General features: G+C 36.1%; 1 protein-coding gene across 1 annotated transcript; it reads left to right on the top strand.

Moving 5' to 3' along the window:
* The first annotated feature begins 865 nt into the window (after positions 1-865).
* LOC147558870 (putative apyrase 6) lies at positions 866-10,214 on the top strand. Its single transcript, XM_086660594.1, has 8 exons — positions 866-1,908; positions 2,725-2,837; positions 3,504-3,611; positions 5,575-5,620; positions 6,670-6,843; positions 8,454-8,551; positions 9,109-9,305; positions 9,775-10,214. Exons 1-8 carry the CDS (start codon positions 1,290-1,292, stop codon positions 10,046-10,048), a joined length of 1,629 nt encoding a protein of 542 aa, XP_086516720.1. The 5' UTR covers positions 866-1,289; the 3' UTR covers positions 10,049-10,214.
* Positions 10,215-15,040: the final 4,826 nt, after the last annotated feature.

Genomic DNA, 15,040 nt, shown 5'->3' with positions numbered 1-15,040 from the left:
GTTGTCTTCCACTTTTTTTCTTGTCTTTGTATGTTACATTAGTTCTTCTTTGTTCTTCCTTCGCATCAAAATAATCTTAAAATTTGACCACTACGTAGAGATGGAAGATGATCCCAATAACTTATTTAATAGAAAAGAAGGTTGGCACAAGAAGGTCTAGTAAATAAGAGAGAAACGGCTAGAGAGACAACGTAGATTCTTTTTCTCTCTCTATGCTACCGAATTTTTCAGATTCAATGTGGTAAACTATGAGGGTTGCTTCAATGTGTAGTTTATATATCTGGGGAGAAACCTTAAATCTACTTTGGGCTTTATAGTGAAGTATAATCGACACTCAAAGTGATTGGCATCTATTGGCACCCGTCGGGTGAGCATATCGGGCTCGGGTATGGGCGGGGTGGCGGGCAGAGCTTTTCACCCGAGCCCGCCCACGAAAAATCATCGGGCTGGGTGGATAGTACCCATCTTCGGGCGCGGGCGTCCATGGACATTGTCGGGCGCGGTAAACGTGACGAGTATCGGGCTTTCGGGTAGAATTCCCACCCCTACTTTGGTTAATGGTTGCGAATTTAAATAAGTGAAAACCCTAGCCCAGCCCATCGCTTTTCGACGCCATTCTTCCATTGTTTTTCTCCATTTGCTGCTGGAGTGCTTGGGTTCTCCCTCTCCAAACTTCCGTTGCACAACTTGAAAAAAGTGACAATATATTAAGGTTTTACCTCTCATGTTGACGAATTGACTTTGACAAAAACTAATCATTGACGGCGAAGAAGAAGAATCTCTCAACAACTTCATGGTGCGGTGGTGGGGTGAGTCGACTAGAAAAAATTGCAAACAAAATGGAAAAGAAATTATTTTTCCTTGTACTAGTTTTTAAAGAAAATAATTATTAAATTACTCCAAAAAAAAAAGTGCTTTTCCATAATGGAGATTATTTCCACCTTTCTTTAAACTTATTACAATCAAACAATAAGAAAAGCCGGATCCAAATCAAAAGCTTTTCGAGAGATATCAATGAGTCGATCATATACTAACTAACCTCGAGTTGAAAAACCTGAAAGAACGATCTGTATCAGTCGGAAAGTTAAACTTCTCTCACACAACTTCGTTTTAGAGAGAGAAAGTGACGAGAGAGAGAGGGAGAGTTCAACTAGAGAGAGATTTTGGCCGGAATCTGTTCGAATTGGTGTCTGTTTGGATCGAAACAGTATCGAGATGTGAGAGAAATTCCGATTTAGTTACTCTCACTCCACACGTTCTTCACCAGAATCAATCTCTTTTTCATTGTCATGGATGTTTCTAACCTTCAACCTAGGGTTTCCACTACATACATTCCTCCTCACAGAACACAACTTCACCCTAGAATGCACTCATTCTCATCACCTTTCACAAAATCATCACAGATCTCTTCATCTAAATCTCGTGAAAAATGGTGGATTCTTGGTGCATCACTGTTAATAATTCCATTTCTTTTCTACTTATTCATAATCGCTAAAGGAATTCATCAATCATCTAAATTCGATGAATCAAGACCTAAAGGTTTTGGAATCATCATTGATGCTGGTAATACAGGTTCAAGGATTCATGTATTTGAGTTTCTTAATGAAGGAAGGATTCCATTTGTTGGATTTGATGGGAAAGGTTCGAAATCTTTGAAGGTAAGACCAGCATTGGTTGAATTCGCTGATGATCCTGATAGTGCTGGGAGTACAATTTCACGGCTATTGGTCTTTGCTAAGAAAAATATACCAAAAGCTGAGTGGAAGGAAACTAAGGTTTGGTTGATGGCATCAGAAGGGCTTAGTGGAGTTGGTTTGGATGAAAGTAAGGCGATTTTAGAATCGTGCAGACGGGTTTTGAGATCTTCAGGGTTTCTTTTTGAAAATGAATGGGCATCTCTATTAACAGGTTTGTGTGATTTTAAATCTTTGAAAAATGTGATTTAGAGTCTTCTTTAGTAAATGGAGTCTGCATTTTGGTTTAGAACAAGGACAACTTGAAAAGTAGAAATACGAATTCAATGCCCGATAAATTTATTAATAGTAGTAGTTTAGACGTTTCTTGTGGTATGAACATAACTCTAGAACAAACGGAAACAAGACAATGCATAATAGATTTAACACTTAAGTGCTTATTTAGACGTAGACCCAAGTGGACTAGTAAAAGGAATTTTCGAGACGAGGCGTTCTCAGGGTGGCATTGAGAATAAGTGTGTGATGGGCCAGTAAGGTTAGTCTTATGTGTTTTGCTAGTAGGTAGCTGAGGTGGATGATACGGTTACCATACCGTTAACAAAGTGATATGATTATGCATTACAAACTTAACAGGCCGGTGAAGTTAATCTTATATGTTCGATAATTGTCAGATTTCAGCTACAGTATTTCGGCAATATATCCTTTTCTTTCGCATATTAAGAATACTTCCTTGTAACTACTTTTCTGAAACACATCAATTAATTGTTGTAATTGCTCTTTCCTAGCTAGTTTCCAGGTCTAGTAGTTAAGTGTTGATTCCTGAAGATGTAACTGGGTCATATTCACACAGAGCAATGTTATTATCATTTATTCTTATATTTACATCCTGTCATTGTGTCTGATAATCTGATCATTTCTTTTTTTATGAATGACATCGCTTCTGAGGTAAAATATGATTTCTAGTAGAGTTGTAATAATTTGTTGACATATGGTCAGTCAGCGACTGACATCTAGTGAGATATTGATTCAGGTCAAGGTGAAGGTCTGTATGCTTGGGTGGCTGCAAACTATGCTCTTGGAACTTTAGGAGGCGACCCTCAGGAAACCACAGGGATAGTTGAAATTAGTGGGGCTTCTGTACAGGTCTAATTCGTTTCGTTTCCTTGTAGCCTACTGTAATTCTTCCCACTTGTCCTATTTGAATGTGAATTACAGTGAAATGATAGTAGACTTTTTGGTAGGAACTTGTAGCTCAGTTGGCTGAGAAGCTGCAAGTGTTGGCACCCTAATGTAGAAGTCCAATGGACCTTGTCCACCTAAAGTAGTCTTTGGCTAATGGAAAGTTTCATGTATTATGTAGGGGGTGCGACTTCATTTTTCTGCTCCCCTCAGGCCTCAAATGTGTTTCTAGCCTGAAGTGACTGGATTCTTTTGAAATAACCTAGGTAATCGTACTTTAGTAGTCTAATCGAACAAGTCATAGCACATATTAGTCTTTCTTTGATGCAACCGTATGGAAACCCTTTTAAGTCATCAACCATATTTTGTTGATTTTTGTGTGAAACCCAAAAATCATTGATTACCGATTAACAATGTCTGAACAAAAAACGTTGGTAACCAGTGAAGGCACAACTGCACAAGGTTAAAGTGACGAATCACGTATACTTGTTGTATAATAGTTCAGACCTTTCACCACTCAGACAAGAAGCACTTAGTACTTTCTAATGAATCCAATCCATATGATGTTCTTAATATTGAGGGTTATCTTGATTCTTGTTGAAACAGAATTGGTTTTGCTTCTGTATTTAGGTTGCATTTGCTTTGAAAGAACCATCTCCAATGGAATTTTCACGAATGGTAAAATTAGCTGGAGTTACTTACAATCTTTATGTCCAATCCACCGTTCATTATAGTCAGGTGATTCACTTATAAATTGTTCCCATTTTGGTTTTTTCTTCTTATTTGACTTGTATTTTCTGTTCCCTGATTAATTTCCGGTACATATTTTGAATAATTTGGTTGCGAGAAAATCATTTGGATCATTACAAGTCTGTCTAAATTGACTGTGACTGTGCTGCTTCGTCAAACTGTAGAATTAGATCATCTGCTACTGCTAGTAGCTACAGTACTTCATTCCTCCAATGGAGTCGTTCAATTCAGATATTTCTGAACTCTTACGGTGTTTTTGATGTTGGTAAAAGAACATGACTGTAGAATCATTCTACTGTCATTTTCTCTTGGTGCCGCCTACAAATTGCACTATCGGATCTGTCTGCGTTCGGCTATCAATAGTTCATAACGTTATAGGAATTTATATTTATTCATTCAGATTGCGGAAGTTGGTTAGTAGGGAAATTCAAACTTGTCTAAGGTTGGAACATATGAAAAAGGGGCTGCATTTTGTATTCCATGGTGAAATAAGACATTACCTGCATTTTGTGTTTTCCTGTTGTAGTAGATTCACAGCCATGACCACGACGAGATGTGTTCTCCTTGTCAGGTCGGAAAATTTGAACCTTCTTTTTGTGTTCTTGTCACTTGAACTGCACTATATATGACATTTCCTCTCCCATCTCTCTCACTCTTTCTCTCTCAATCTTACTAATCTCTCAACGCTGCCGACCAACGATCTTGTGTTCTTTAAGATGGAAGAAAAAAGATTTTGGGATTATCGTTTTTCTTGTTAGATTTACGGTTTATGGGTGGTGCTGAGATATATTTAAAGCTAATCTCTATATCTGCAACTTATTGCCAACTTTATATGGTTAAGTTCCCTTGCGTCAAAGGAAGGAGCTCGCTGTGAAGATTGGTTTTGACGTAATTCTGAGTTAGATTCACGCATATTGGGGTTGTTGAGCAAACATTCTTGTTTCATACCTAGATCTGAGCTTTTGAAAGGTTTATCATTTATGAGATTTACAGATTAGCGCATCTCTCTGCTCGTCCTCAAGTCGAAAACTTATGTGGTTTCACTTATGTCTTCCGGTTGAGATAATAACCTGTACTATGGTTATTCTCTGTAGAAAATTTTGATTTGGATTTAAAATATGTGAATGCCTCAACCAAGTCAATCACTAAGATTTTAATTCCATTAGTTTTTTCTCCAAATACGTAGCATCTTGGTAAACATGAATACTTACAAACTGGTGAAATATTTCTTTCCATTTGACATGGAAACTAATATAGTTTCTTGCAACAACTAAATTCCACCGAAGCATACACGCCCCCTAAGGGTTTTAAATTTCTCAGCAGGTAAATCATGAGGTAAAGGCGGAATATATGTTGCATATGTCATATGGAACATTCCGTATCAGATATTCAGATCATTGTATTAGACCCGTTGACACTGTAGCTTGCATAGCAATCATGTTAGGACCTCAAAATACTACATTGTTTCTCTAGGTTGAAGTCTTCTGCATATTTTACAATGATTTGTCCAAAATTAAAAAAAACATATAGAAGCAAAGATCTAATAACCAAGACACCAAACCATGTATATATATGTGTATGTGTGTTTGCGTGCATGCATGTTCACACTGGCCTCTTCCAATCACCTATTTGGTGTCAGACACCGATATCCTTGCCAGTTATTCATGTTACGTGGTGAAAACGCAATCTTTATTTTCAGTATACTAAGAGTAAGATCCTTACCTGGTGCTTCTTCATCTGCTGATGCATGTATAGCAAAGTAGGTTTATTATCATGAGGAGGTGGAAGTTTAAATGTTTATCACTGCAAGTAGTAGAACATTCACAATGCTATTGAACTCCTATAGTCTTTTGGTCATGTTGAATTTTAGCCCTTTTTTTAATAAACTGTTATATGTGTGAAGGTTCCTTAACATATCTCATATTCTCATTTGATCTTTGTACTTGTGCAGGATGCAACATGGAAATCTCTACACAATTCTAATGTTTTGACCTCATGTAGGTGATTTAAGTTTCGTAAATATTTTTCTGGAATTATACATGAAGTTAGTTACTAATGGTTTTGGTTGTCAGTTTTTTCATATATTTCTTTCATTCTTCCTGTTATTAACATGTTTAACAATCCAAAAAAATTATATATTGATGGATTTTTCAACAACTTCGCCCTTAGGATGGATTTGTTTGCACCATAGAGAGATCAGTTAAGTCACTTGAGTGTACTTATCCATGTTAGAGTTCCTATAATACAAGCTAACAGATGAAGTACCTGACATACCATCTGTCACATCTTTCATGTAGGTTAATTCTTGAAAAGAAACTGAATTTGGTCAGGAATCATTAGATTGGCTTTTGAGATGGTATACTTTTAGGCTGGATGAATTAATTGGGGCTGAAATAGGGGCAGAAATTGTTCATAAGATTATGATCTGAGCACTCTTACACTAACAAAACTAGTGTATGCTATACCAACATTACTTGAAGCCTGAAGGCTCCGGGATGGATACCGGTTTGCGTTATCATGTTCATTATGCGGTCCGCTTGGGGTATACCATATACATCTTCAAGTAACATGGATGTTTGAAACTCTTTCGTAAACATTATATATATTTTCTATTTTGCTTATACAATAGATATCTATCTACACTCAAGCATTTCCATCTCCATATAACTTAAATCAACACTGTAAGTTCGTAACTGATCTTATCGTTAAATACTCACCTAGTTAAAGCTGTAGCTGTTTATAATATAATTTGGGCAAATTATTGCTGGTGTTTTAGATACCCCAAATTTAAAGTTCTTGGTGCTGAAGTACCAAAAACCAGGACGCATGATTTGAAACACAATATGGTGGTAAGCAATGGGACTGAGTTTCTAGTAACTTTGGGCTAAAATCTTTGTTTGTATTAGTTTGACCTTCGAGAGTTTCTTAGACATGCCTATGTTATCTGAAAGCAGTACGCAGTAAGCATTATTTTCACGCGGATTTCATCCATCGGTATTCATGTAAAACCTATATGACTTCTAAGGGTTCTTTGATAAATATGCAGCTTCTGGTTCTCTTAAGGGAATTGTTAGTCCATGCATTCCTAAAGGATATGGCCGAATTTTGAGTTCTTCTATTACATTGAATGCGAGTGATAAGGAACTTCTGGCACCCTACTCAGTAGGCAACTTTTCTGAATGCAGATCCAAAGCTTTGGCGTTGCTACATAAAGAAAAAGGTATCACTTTTTGCTTTTCCCGAACCATGAGCTCTTTAACATGCCCTCTTGATATATTAAAAGCTTAATGCTATTTCTTTCGTTTAATGTTTTCTTCTCCCTGAGTCTGTTTAACATTAATGCAATTAGAATAGAAACATGAAACATCAGCTGCATAGAAACACCCAGCTGCGCATAAAACTTACGATGGTCAAAAGGTGTGACCAGCTGATACGAGCACTCTTTTGTGAATGACTTGTTTTTGCATCGTTATATTTTTATTGAGATGGGGATTAGTAGTGCATGAATCTTGAAAAATCCCATCTATGATTGTGCTGCCAGCAAACTGAAATCTAGTCATGTGAAAATCACTATACGAAATGTGCATCTAATGCATGACTGCTCCACAGCTCCCAATTCTGAAGCTTTATATCTTCTAAATGTATCAAACTGTACAAAGTAACTGCACTAGTATCATGCTCTTTTGTGTAATGGAGCCATATGAAAAGAATTTGTTTTACTGTCTGAATAACAAATGAACCACATAAATCACACACCAATGCCAAATTCTTACTGATGTAATATGGACATTCTTGATTTGTACTTTTGCCATGTCAGGTACTGATTAGAGAAAGTCTAATTTAGATTCGGAAATGTTTAATTTGGACTTGGGAATATTATTAGTTAGCAAGTGTTGTCATATCCATTAATTACTAAATTTTCAAACTTTAGGTACATTCTTATTCTAAAGTAATTTGTACTTATCTAGTAAATATTGTGAAGCAAATACAAAATTAGATTACTTACAATTATATTTCATCCTTAAAGTGAATATGTTATCTCCCTCTGATTTTAGATAGTTAGTGGTTTAAGAACGAAAACTAAAGCAACTGAGGAAGAACGATAAAGTAGAACAAATGAAGGGAGTATAGGGAATAAAAGAGATCAAAGAGAGGGAAAGTAGCAAACAGAGGTGTTTGTATATTGATTAGTGAATGAAAATGAACAAGGAACCAATCCTATATATAAGGATCGGGTAGGCTAGAGGTTTTAGAAACCCTTGCCTAGTTAAACTTCGTAAAGTTAATATAAATTGGAATGCAAGTATCCAACAAAATATACTAATACTAAATACTAATTAGAGGAACTAAGGTTTCCGTCAGCCTCTAGATGGAGCAGTTGGCTACATCATTTTATGTAAGAATTATATCTGTATATTATTTGGTTTTTGCTTGGAAACCGAAATCATTCATTTCGGTTACAGATTTTCAGTGTATACATTTCTGTTCGCTTAGAAACCAAATATTCTGGTTTGTGCAAAAATGATTAAAAATTAATGGATATGATGGAAATATTGTGTAATTTGATGGTTATATTATGTATTTTCTTGTTAAAACTACACAATTAATGTTCTTGCATGTTACCATGTAAGAACATTAGTCTTATGTCAATTGTTTGTTTCCCGTGACCCGATTTCACTCTTCTATTTGAGACACCACATGATTTGAGAGAAATCATTTTGGGCAGCACCACGTCTATAACGTGTTGAGAAACCAACTGATTGTTGACTTTCCGTGCCACGCTTTGAAGAAAATTTCAAATCCTGATTATTATCTCATATATTCATGCAGATGAATGCTTGCATCCTCCTTGTAAAATAGCTTCATCTTTCTTGCCTGAATTGCGAGGCAGACCCATTCTCCCCGAGAACTTCTTTTATACTTCAGAGGTTCGTACCTGATGTTGTTTGTGCCTTTTATTTTCCCTCTAAAAGTTTATTCTGGAAACATTTCGATTTCTCCTTATTGTCTATTAAAATCCGCCATCTTTTACTTACACAAGTAGGATTGGTTTCCATGTCCATGACGAATATAGAATTTTCCAAATGACTACCGTCTATCTGTATGTCACTCCCCTTGAGGGAGACAATGACTTCTGTATCTCAGCCACCTCCATAACATTACAATGGGTGATATTTAATGGCTAAACCGAATACTTAAAGTAATTGATGTAAAATCATATCATAATAGTGTATGATTCCGAGGCTTGTTGACCCAACTCCATGTTGGATCTGATTCATAAGCTAGTTATGCTGAGGGATAATGCTGCTGGCATGTTCCCCTTCTGATTGCTCAGTATTCGATGATGACGATGGTGTAAACAAAACGAAATAAAGAAAAGAAGGGATTATTCATGCTGTATATAATACTTCCCTTGTTGTGTACGTTTAAATTTTTCTGTGGCAACTCCATGAACTGGATGCTTGGTTTCTTGAATCTTTCGCAGTTCTTTGGTCTTGTCCCCGGAGCTTCTCTTGCAGAAATGGAGGCTGCTGGAAAGCACTACTGTGAAGATGACTGGGAGAAACTGAAAGAGGAACACCATGGCATCGACGAATTGGATTTGTTGAGATACTGTTTTTCTTCTGCATATATTGTTGCACTTTTGCATGATGGTCTTGGAATCCCTATGGACGATAAGAGGTACTTATCTTTTGCTCCCTGGTATGAGTGAATGTACTATTGTTGGTAACTTTTCTCAAGTCTTGGGAATGCATATGTTTCTCATCTTGTGTCCTAGTCCAGCTAGCGGGATCTAATTTTTTGTTTCTCGTTATTTCTGTCAATATTTGATGCAAATGTTCTTTTTATTGTCATCGTTGTTAGATGTGAACTGGATATTTTTCTGTTTAACTACGACTTTGGAGTCTACTTTTCAACTCTTCTTCTCTCCCGAGTTCTTTTGAACCTCTTGATTTGAGTTTATGCATCTTATTTGTATTGACTGATCATGCTTCAGCTACATCTCTCGCAGTTCCATAATATTTTGTGTAGTCTCATTTTTGGTGTATGCTTTATATTGCTCTTCTTGAGATGAAATATTAGGAACTCAAATTTTTACTGAAAACATGGATTCGGGATGAACAATAATAATGGAAAAATACTATTGCAGGATAGGGTTCGCGAATCAAGCTGGAAACATACCCATCGATTGGACATTAGGAGCATTCATTCTTCAAACGGTAGAGGAGCCACTAAAAGAATTAGAACCAGAAAACTTGGGTGTTATCATTGGGAATGATTCAGTAACCTACTTTTCGCTATTTGCTGTTCTATTATTCTCAGTTCTAGCAGCATTTTATGTAACAAAATGGCGGAAACCGCAGTTAAAGACAGTATACGATTTGGAGAAAGGTCATTACATCGTCACTCGAGTACCCAGGTGATTTTTCATTATTTGTTAAAATTTTCATTTTTGAGGAAAGCTGTAAATGTAATTATAGGGCCGATAGTTTAAATAGAGAACTACTGCTAGAATCTGCAAGACGGAAAAACAAAAATGAAACTGAGAAAATGAGAAGTTAATTAATGTAATTTTTGTTCTTACTTTTACTTGGCTCTATAGGCGTATTTATATCTTAGGTACCATCTTATATGATGAGGAGGCATTTTAGGAGCGTTCTTAGGGGATTCATACTAGTTGTACAGTAATTAGATTGTGATCTAGGTGCTTGCTCAAGTTCTGCAAGTGCCGAAGGTCTTCTGGTTGGGTTTGTGAATCTTTCCCCAGAAACAAAACCCTGTACCAATTGGGTCTAGGTCTGGAAAGCGGAAACAATATCGATAATTGCTAAAACTTGAGCGCTATAGATGGTGTTAGAGCAGAGAACGATTCGTCTCTAAGGACAAGGGACGGAAGTCTCTCATTTTTCGGGAGAGCCTCTATAATTTTAGGTAAAGGTGTTCCCAATAAGATATGCTCCAAATAGGAGAATGCCAAAAGCATGACAATGTTTAACATTTCATTACGAGACAATAGGATATGCTCCAAATAGGAGGATGCCCTATCCCAAGAATTGGTTGGTGTGGTACGCTGTAAATAGGGGTGTACTCAGAGCCGAGCTGATGCGAGCCAAGCCGAGCCGATGCGAGTAGTAAGATGTTTAAGTTCGGTTAGTCTCTTAGACTGTTTGCTCGAGCTCAAGCTCGGTCGAGTAATTGTCCACTTTCTCGAGCTCGACTCGTATATGTTTGAAAGAACTCGAGCTTGCATTGTTTTAAGCTTGTTTATCAAAATACTTCAAATTAAAACTTCCTAAATTATCAAAATACTTCAATGATCATTTGTCACGTACAACAATAACGATTAATGATTCATATTCCAATAATTTTTTAATGGTTGTGATGTTTCATGTACAACTTTCAATACTGATACGTGATTATGTACTACACTATTATAGATAGTATGTCATACAAGTTGTTTACGAGTAGTTTGGGATACACTAAAGAATGATCAAGCTCGACTCGTTGACATAAACGAGCGTGATTTTGGGCTCGTGTTAAGCTCGTATTTGTTAATCTTCGAGTCGAACACGATCAATAGTCGAGCCAAGCTCGAGCAGCTCGTTAAAAGCTCGACTCGAGTATACTTCTAGCTGTAAACAAGGAATGAAACTTCTCGAAATTTCACCGAAATTTCACGAAACGTTTCCTAAAATGAGATTAGGTGTACGAAATAACACCTACAACTATTTCCTGCATAGTTTCCACCAACATGATCGAAATTTTCACCGACATGATGAAAATTTCGACCGACATATAGAAATGTAGCAAAAAAATCGGAGAAACTAATACTAGAAAGTAGAAACATATCCCTTTCTTCGTCTTTTTCATCTTCATTTCTCTTAGATCTCTCTTGATTTCTATGTTATGTTTATAATGGTTTTTAAAGCTATTTGAATGATTTACGCCTTGACTTAATTGCCTAAATTTATTTTTATCTGTAACGCCTCTGATATAAATGTGTAATTGACGATACCTTCTCAAACTAACATAGTTTGTTAACTATTAACTATTATGGTTTAATAATCTTGTTATAAATAATTGGGACGGGAAAATGATTCTTTTCTGTTTTCAAATTTGCAAATTATTGCAATTGTTTGAAACTACTTCTAAAAACTTGCACACTGTTTGCAAAGACATGCAACAACTTGTACATTAATTGCAAAGGCTAGCACATTAGTTGGAAAAGTTTGCACATTGTTTACAAAGGCTTGCATATGGTTTGCAAAGGATTGCAATGATTTGCAAACAGTTTCCAATTGCTTCAAACTATTTGCAGTGATTTGCAATCACTTGCAAATGATGCTATGAAAGGCCATTTATTGGACCTAAGACCAAAAATTCCTTTTAAAACTTTAGAACTGTCTTCAAAACTCAACAAAAAAAAAACCTGTTTTGAGGCGCCAAAAAATAAAAAAATGTTCTTGTCATTATAGCAAAATATTTGTTTGTTTAATATCGATAATTGCTAAAATTTGAGTGCTATAGATGGTATCAGAGTCGAGAACGATTAGTCTCTAAGGATAAGGGATGGAAGTCTCTCATTTCTTGGGAGAGCCTCCACGATTTCAGGTAAAGGTGTTCAAGCTTATTAAGTATTGAGGCTTTTTGTTTCAAAAAAAAAAAAATTTAACATTTCATTACGAGACAATAGGATATGCTCCAAATAGGAGGATGCCCTATCCCAAGAATTGGTTGGTGTGGTACGCTGTAAATAGGGGTGGTACTCGAGCCGAGCCGATGCGAGTAGTAAGATGTTTAAGCTCGGCTAGTGTCTTAGACTATTTGCTCGAGCTCAAGCTCGGTCGAGTAATTCTCCACTTTCTCGAGCTCGACTCGTATATGTTTGAAAGAGTTTAAGGCTCGCATTGTTTTAAGTTCGTTTATCAAAATACTTCAAATTAAAACTTCTTAAATTATCAAAATACTTCAGTGATCATTTGTCACGTACAACAATAAAGATTAATGATTCATATTCCAATAATCTTTTAATGGTTGATATTTCATGTACAACTTTCAATACTAATACGTGATTATGTACTACACTATTATAGATAGTATGTTAAACAGGGGCGAGCCCACATAGGGGCCCGTGGGGGCGCATGCCCCCACGGCCCTAATGTGACTCGTATGTGTTAAATTACTCTTGCCACTATCTTATGTATCTATATTTCCACATTTTAACCAGTATCCTTCTCTAGCTCAACTGGTGAAATGCTTGGATTACATCGTGGAGGTCTTGGGATCGACCCACACACGCAACACATTTTTTTTCTACAATTTGCACCTAGAATGTTTGGATTTCAAGCTTGTTTTTTTACACTTTTGTTATAGTAAACATGTTATTAGAAAGAAAATTTTATCTTTACTTTTTCTTCCATTACGATCACATCATCTTCTCCACCATTGTTTTCTTAATCTTCACCACTGTCTCTTCATCCATTCTTATGTTTTCTATTTTAATATTTTTTGCGAATCCAGTTGGAAGGAAGATCTCCAAACCATATTTATGAGAAAATTAGATATTACTTGTTGTACATCGAAATTACCATGGAATATCTAAACTATAAATAAAATTATGTTAAAAATTTGTTTTTCGGTTCTACCATGATCGTGTACTATAGAATTCTTTCACTAACTATAAAAAACGTGCCCCCACTCATAAAATTTTCTGGCCTCGCCACTGATGTTAAACAAGCTGTTTACGAGTAGTTCGGGATACACTAAATAATGATCAAGCTCGACTCGTTGACATAAACAAGCGTGATTTTGGGCTCGTGTTAAGCTCGTATCATTAATCTTCGAGTCGAACACGAGCAATAGTCGAGCCAAACTCGAGCAGCTCGTTAAAAGCTCGACTCGAGTACACCCCTAGCTGTAAACGAGGAATGAAGTTTCCCGAAATTTCATGAAACGCTTCCTAAAATGAGATTAGGTGCACGAGATAACACCTACAACTATTTTCTGCATAGTTTCCACCGACATGATCGAAATTTCCACCGAAATTGTTGCAAGTATCGAAATTTCCATCGACATGATGGAAATTTCGACCGACATAGTAGAAATCTAGCAAAAAAAACGGAGAAACTGATATTAGAAACATATCCCTTCCTTCGTCTTTTTCATCTTCATTTCTCTTAGATCTCTTTTGATTTCTATGTTATGTTTATAATGGTTTTTAAAGCTATTTGAATGATTTAGGCATTGACTTAACTGCCTAAATTGATTTTTATCTGTAACGCCCCAAATATAAGTGGGTAATTGACGATACCTTCTCAAACTAACATAGTTGGTTAACTATTAACTATTATCAGTAAGAATGTTATCTTTTGAGTGTTATAGCAAAAAGTTACTCAATTTACCCCCTGAAGTAACTGTGTAATTGTTAATACTCCCTCAAACTAATAGATAATGTTAAACATCATTCTTATGCTTCATTATGGTTTAATAATCTTGTTATACATAATTGCATCATATTTCTATCATTTCTGTAGATTTGTAAGATTCCACACTGATCGAAACGTTTCCACTTTTGGACCAACCGAAATTTCCATCGAAATTGTGACGGGAAAATGATTCTTTTCTGGTTCAAATTTGCAAATTATTGCAATTGTTTGAAACTACTTCTAAAAACTTGCACACTGTTTGCAAAGACATGCAACAGCTTGTACATTAATTGCAAAGGCTAGCACATTAGTTGGAAAAGTTTGCGCATTGTTTACAAAGGCTTGCATATGGTTTGCAAAGGATTGCAATGATTTGCAAACAGTTTCCAATTGCTTCAAACTATTTGCAGTGATTTGCAATCACTTGCAAATGATGCTATGAAAGGCCATTTATTGGACCTAAGACCAAAAATTCCTTTTAAAACTTTAGAACTGTCTTCCAAACTGTCATTATAGCAAAATATTTCAGGAAATTGGTTCCTGTTCACTAAATGGGTAAGTCCTTTGACCATGTTAGGGTCAGTCTGACTAACTTTTGGGCTCAACTCAAATTCAAATTTTCAAATATTGCAAATGCTCGAAACGCTTAGTCCCACACCTTGGAGAAACACTGTGGGAAGCTACGGTTGAGTATAAACTAGGCATGAGCGCTGGAGTGGCTTGCGACGACCGAGACATGGCACGACACATTAAAGTGCTGCGCAACATGCCCATAGTGTGCCAGCCATACCAAATCATATAAGCATGTTTTGACATGTCTGCGCGACACGTTTGTTCACGACTTATAAAATATCGAGAACTGAGATCTTTATTTATGACAACCATTTCAATGAAAATGAATAATTTTCTAAAAGAATAATAGATTTTTATTCTAAACCTTTCTTATTATCACAAAAGAATTATAAATGATTTATATATTATTGGGAACTA

The sequence above is a fragment of the Eschscholzia californica genome, unplaced genomic scaffold, assembly GCF_041429995.1.
Source record: "Eschscholzia californica isolate CP2 unplaced genomic scaffold, dmEscCali1.0.p SCAF_2, whole genome shotgun sequence".
NCBI classification, from domain to species: domain Eukaryota; kingdom Viridiplantae; phylum Streptophyta; class Magnoliopsida; order Ranunculales; family Papaveraceae; genus Eschscholzia; species Eschscholzia californica.
Note: the sequence above shows the minus strand (reverse complement) of the source record. Positions and strands in the feature narration are given on the sequence as shown.

Coding starts and splice junctions, on each gene's coding strand:
- LOC147558870 (XM_086660594.1), top strand. CDS start 1,290: ATGGATGTTTCTAACCTTCAACCTAGGGTTTCCACTACATACATTCCT. Junction 2,838..3,503: donor TTAGTGGGGCTTCTGTACAG/GTCTAATTCGTT, acceptor TTCTGTATTTAG/GTTGCATTTGCTTTGAAAGA. Junction 3,612..5,574: donor CCACCGTTCATTATAGTCAG/GTGATTCACTTA, acceptor GTACTTGTGCAG/GATGCAACATGGAAATCTCT.